Source organism: Erpetoichthys calabaricus, chromosome 8 (genome assembly GCF_900747795.2).
Source record: "Erpetoichthys calabaricus chromosome 8, fErpCal1.3, whole genome shotgun sequence".
NCBI classification, from domain to species: Eukaryota; Metazoa; Chordata; class Cladistia; order Polypteriformes; family Polypteridae; genus Erpetoichthys; species Erpetoichthys calabaricus.
The window spans coordinates 183,661,582-183,667,581 of NC_041401.2; the positions used below are offsets into that span (position 1 = coordinate 183,661,582).

The window sequence follows — 6,000 nt, forward strand, 5'->3', positions numbered from 1 at the left end:
ATATATAAGAAAACATTCCAGGTAAATTTTGATTCACAATGTCAGAGGTGTCTTTAACAAGGATAAAGAAATTAATATTTTAAAGATCACATATATATCACCTAGAAATAAATATATATATATTTTTTACTCTTGTACATTTTTGTGTGGATGATTGGTAAAAAAAAATCCCATTTAAATGCATTAACATTTCATGTCATTTTACAATATTCTGAAAGGTCAAGGTGATGCTCTTTACAGAAACTTTGACTGTGTGCTCAGCATGCCCTCCAGTTCAGCAGCTGCACTTGTCTTTTAAGAATCTTGCAGTTCTGTGGATGTTCAGAGTGATTTATTTATAATAAGCTTTTTTGCAAAGCGACTTACAAAGGACAGGTACGTGATGAGATCTCTGAAGGCACTCAAATGCTCATAGCCGATGTCTGAGTCTCACTTATTCATGAACTGCAATACAATTCAACTCCATCGAAATGATTTTCTCATGTTGATTTGTAAAAATTACTTTAATTTATTGTTTTTGCTTAGTTATTTCACAGTATTTAACTATTTTAGCCAATATATGTTTTTAATAACTTTTCTAAAGAAAAACAAAGTTTTTTCTTGTAAAAAAGAGTCTTGCATGGTTATCACACCTAAGCCATTATTAAAAAAGTGACATCCTAAAACTTTGCTATATTTTGTAATTTCATACATTTGTAATGTGAAGATAAATATGACTCATTGATCAGTGATGAGTAAGCAAGGCAAATAAAAAGAAACAAAAATCACTTACCAGGATTTTGAATCTGAAATTGTTCATCAAAATTATTTTTATGGCTCTCAAATAATGCATTTTTAAATTCATATTTCTTTGCTTCTGGCAACTCCATTTCTTTCCCTATGACAAAATTCTCCTGTTCCACAAACGTCTGATTTAAAGGGTGGCGTTTCCCAATCTACAGATTCTAAATTTGGCACTAAAAGAGCAAAACTAAGCTGAAAAACAAAACTAAGTGGTAGTGTAACAAACCCAACCTACTGGTTGTACTCCAAATGAATCAAAGAAATGATTCAAACTGAAACTACAGTAGGGGGCTGAACCTTCAACTAGGAGGCCCCCAAATTCAGGAAAGATTGATCTGAGAATATTTAAGGAGCCCCATTGATGTTAGTATTTAACATGAGGAGAAGTCTAAGCATAATGTATAAGCTGTATACATTGTGAGGGCAAAAGTGACAAAACAGGCTGAAGTGTTGGGGTCTTCAGGGAGGTCTCCTTTTAATTAATATTGAATAAAACAAAAGAAATAAAAAAGATAGAGCACTAGTGATTGTGGATGAGGTGGCTCCTGTGGACAGTTTGACAACTGTTGTCCATAATTAACACCACCCTCTGGTGGAGCTGTTTCTTGAATAGTGGGTGACTGAAAGGAAGGAACTTCTGGGGCGGTCAGCTGTCTTCTGAGGGCTCCTTCTGCAATGTAAGGCTGGAAGATGAAGAGAGCTTAGTACTTGAGGTTTATGCAAATATTTAAAAAATAAAAAAACTGAGAAATCCCATGTACATATGTATTCACAGCCTTTGCTCAATACTTTGTCGATGCACCTTTGGCAGCCATTCCAGCCTCAAGTCTTTTTGAATATGATGCCACCAGCTTGGCACACCTATCCTTGGCCAGTTTTGCTCATTCCTCTTTGCAGCACCTCTCAAGCTCCATCAGGTTGGACGGGAAGCGTCGGTGCACAGCCATTTTAAGATCTCTCCAGAGATGTTCAATCGGATTCAAGTCTGGGCTCTGGCTGGGCCACTCAAGGACATTCACAGAATTGTCCAGAAGCCACTCCTTTGATATCTTGGCTGTGTGCTTAGGGCCGTTGTCCTGCTGAAAGATGAACCGTTGCCCCAGTCTGAGGTCAAGAGCGCTCTGGAGCAGGTTTTCATCCAGGATGTCTCTGTACATTGCTGCAGTCATCTTTCCCTTTATCCTGACTAGTCTCCCAGTTACTGCCGCTGAAAAACATCCCCACAGCATGATGCTACCACCACCATGCTTCACTGTAGGGATGGTGCCAGGTTTCCTCCAAACGTGACGCCTGGCATTCACACCAAAGAGTTCAATCTTTGTCTCATCAGACCAGAGAATTTTCTTTCTCATGGTCTGAGAGTCCTTCAGGTGCCTTTTGGCAAACTCCAGGTGGGCTGCCATGTGCCTTTTACAAAGGAGTGGCTTCTGTCTGGCCACTCTACCATACAGGCCTGATTGGTGGATTGCTGCAGAGATGGTTGTCCTTCTGGAAGGTTCTCCTCTCTCCACAGAGGACCTCTGGAGCTCTGACAGAGTGACCATCGGGTTCTTGGTCACCTCCCTAACTAAGGCCTGCTCCCCCGATCACTCAGTTTAGATGGCCGGCCAGCTCTAGGAAGAGTCCTTGTGGTTTTGAACTTCTTCCACTTATGGATGATGGAGGCCACTGTGCTCATTGGGACCTTCAAAGCAGCAGAAATTTTTCTGTAACCTTCCCCATATTTGTGCCTCGAGACAATCCTGTCTTGGAGGTTTACAGACAATTCCTTTGACTTCATGCTTGGTTTGTGCTCTGACATGAACTGTCAACTGTGGGACCTTCTATAGACAGGTGTGTGCCTTTCCAAATCATGTCCAGTCAACTGAATTTACCACAGGTGGACTCCAGTGAAGCTGCAGAAACATCTCAAGGATGATCAGGGGAAACAGGATGCACCTGAGCTCAATTTCGAGCTTCACGGCAAAGGCTGTGAATACTTATGTACATGCGCTTTCTCAATGTTTTTATTTTTAATAAATTTGCAAAAACCTCAAGTAAACTTTTTTCATGTTGTCATTATGGGGTGTTGTGTGTAGAATTCTGAGGAACAAAATAACAAAATGTGGAAAAAGTGATGCGCTGTGAATGCTTTCCGGATGCACTGTATATATATGGAAGGAAAGGGGTAGAGGGCATTTTCATGGCAATACTTCCCTCAGATCACGAGAGGGCAACCCCTCTGGCTCACAGTGGGGCCATAGGTTTTGGAGCTTAGAAGCTCAACCCTGCTTCTGGAAGTGCTGCCGGAAGAAGATATGGGAGCACCTGGAGCACTTCCAGGTGCCCTATGAAAGGGACGGCCTCACTCCATTCGAAGAGCCAGAGTTGGGAGGTGGTGGACAAAGCTTGCTAGGAGAGGAGTGGAGGTGGCTGAGAAAAGGAGAAGAAGAGAAGACTTTTGTATTGTGCTGTGCTGTGTAGTGGGGAGCAAAGGGAAAGGGCTTCTCTTACAGGAAAATAAATCATGTGTTGTGTGACAACTTTTGTCTGCCTGTCTGTGTTGGGTAGGGTGGCTGGCATGCCCCCTTGGTATATATATATATATATATATATATATATATATATTGTGAGGGATTGCCGGCCATACAGTCCAGCCAATACCCCCAGGCTGCCAGATGGAGCCCTCCCTGCAACATGGAGGTGCCCCGAATTCGAGCAGGGCCTCATGGACCTTGGAGTTTTAATGCACAGCTCTGCTGGATACCATGGGGGCCGCCAGGAGTCGCTGCAGGGAGGCCCAGGGATTTATGCTTTCTGTATGGCCCAGAAGTATTTCCAAGTCATGGGAACGGAAGAAATGATATACTTCCGGGCTGAAGAAAAGGAGAAGTTTTTACCTGATCCGGAAGTGATAGAAAGTCACATGGAGTGAGGGACAGAACCACTTCCAGGTCAAGGACTATAAAAGGATTGTGGGAAATCCCAGACGTTGAGCTGAGCTGGGTGGAAGGGTGGCAACGCGTCTGGGAGTGGAGGATTGTATTGATTGTTTATGTGTGATTATTGATTTATTGGAGTATAGTGGAGTGGAGGGTGCTTTGTGCACTTATTATTATAATAAATATTCATTTTGGACTTTTATCTGGTGTCTGACATTTGGTCTGAGGGTTCAAGGGGTCACGGGGACCTTTAAACTGTCACAATATACATATATATAGTGGCACACGGCTGGGGGTGGCACCCAGACGGGACGCCCAGGAAGACCGGAGGAGGGCTTGTGCCTCCTCCAGACCATGAAGGGGGCGACCGCCCTGGTTCCTTTGGGGGCCACGGGCATGAAGCTGGGAAGCTCAACCCTGTAGGGGCCCGTGGTCGCTGCCAGGGAGCGCCCCCATGCCTGGAGAACCCTGGAAGTGCTGGGGGGAAGACCATTGGGGACACCCGGAGTGCTTCCGGATACGCAGCCGGCACTTCCGCCACACTGCGGAGTGCCGGTGGGAGATTGCCGGGAAGCACCTGGAGCACATCCGGGTGCACATAAAAGGGGCCGCCTCCCTTCAGTCGGGAGAGAAGCTGGACAAGGTCTCGGGAGGAGACACGGAGACGGCCTGAAGAGTGAGGCATAGTGGCTTGGCCAGGACTTTGGGGAGTCTGTGGGTTGTGGAGCACTGAACTTTGTAAACAGACTTGTAAATAAATGTGTGTTGGGTGACAAAATGATCTCTGCCTGTCTGTGTCCGGGCTGTTCCCCACAATATATACTAGGGGGGCTGTGCTCCCTACTTACTTCGCTTGCCCACCCCTTAACCCCCTCCCCAAGGGGCGTGCTTCATGCCAGCCATATCACGTCTCTGCTGCTTGCGTTGTGAAGAGGGGGGGGGGGGCTGAACGCACGCTAAAGATGGATCAGCTGCTGGCTGTCTGCTAGCTGCTACCAAACCGCGTGATCTGCATGTCGCTCTGCGCGTCAATCATTTAAAAGCCTGTACAGCAGCTGTCCTTTTGTCATGGGACGTTAAAGGGTCTCAGAGAAATTGTTTGACAGTTTGGCCGTGACGTGCAAGAAGTCTCGCGGGACTTCAAAGTGTCTCTCCGAGATGATCACGCCTCGACCCAAGATTTTTTTATATAATCGATAGATACATGCAGTGATCCCCCGCCTGTCGCTGAAGTTACGTTCCAGACCCTCAGCGATAGGTGAAAATCTGCGATATAGAAAGACCATATAAATAAATATTGTTTTTATAGTTTAAGCCTTAAAATACCCCCCACATGCTTTAAACACATGCAAACTTATTAAAACACACTTTGTAAACACATATGATATGTGGATGTTGGGCTAAGGATATGAGTAACTTAATAATAATAATATAATAATAATAATGTAGCATACCGTCAATTCATTCACGCCGTAATGGCGGATTTTGTTTAAATGTATCACTATTAGTAAACTATTCCAGATTTTTGACCTTTCTTACTCACTTATTCCTGTGACACAATTCCTTTTCTGTGTGTAAATCATAGGCAGGTTATTGTGACAGGAGTAACAGAAGCAGTCTGGTTATGTCACAAATGAGGAGTCAAAGCGCTGGAGCATTAGGAGTCCTAGTGTGGAGCTGGGATCGGTTTCATATCATTTCCCTATATTTGAAACTCTGAACCTTTGACTTTGACTTCCAATAAAAGTTGAACTTTAAGGTTCTTTATTTAGCTTGAGGTCTTCTCTTTTTCAACTTCACCCTTTCACAAAGAGTTTCCTTCATCAGCAAAACTGTGGCCACATGTTTACTGTTTTCCTGGGTGAAAATCCCCTGATGCAGTGCCACATCATCTCATGTGCATTTCCTCCTAGAGCAAGAATTAGCAAGTAGTCCAATGGCGCCGTCAAGAGCTGCAGTAAAACTCCGTTGACTGTAATGCATCTCTTGTGATGGCTATGAGGAAGCCATAGGACATAATCCTCTTTCCTTTTTACGGCATTAATGTGTGTCACATTTTGTGCACCCCAGCCAAGATGCATGTTTTACTAAATCTCTGTGACAAAGGAAGTTAACTAAAAACTAACAATAGCATATTTCTCTTCTTTTTAATTCATGACTGCTATTCGCAGGGTTTTATAAATTGGGTCTGCAAAATGCGTAGCTCTTCTGCTTCATGCTTCCAGTGTCCTGGGTTCACATCCCACACTCCGTCACCTCCTTGGCGTTTGCGCCTTCTCTCTGTGTCCACATAGAT

General features: G+C 44.1%; 1 protein-coding gene across 4 annotated transcripts in view; it reads right to left on the reverse strand.

Moving 5' to 3' along the window:
• Positions 1-969, reverse strand: part of marco (macrophage receptor with collagenous structure) — an 89,640-nt gene extending 88,671 nt beyond the window's left edge. The window contains exon 1 of one of the 4 annotated variants that reach the window (XM_051930755.1): positions 773-969. In XM_051930755.1, the coding sequence (XP_051786715.1) occupies positions 773-869 (97 nt within the window). In that variant the 5' untranslated portion in view covers positions 870-969. The remainder of the gene's footprint in view (positions 1-772) is intronic. The other 3 variants (XM_051930756.1, XM_051930753.1, XM_051930754.1) reach the window with 3 other exon arrangements.
• Between the last annotated feature and the right edge of the window lie 5,031 nt (positions 970-6,000).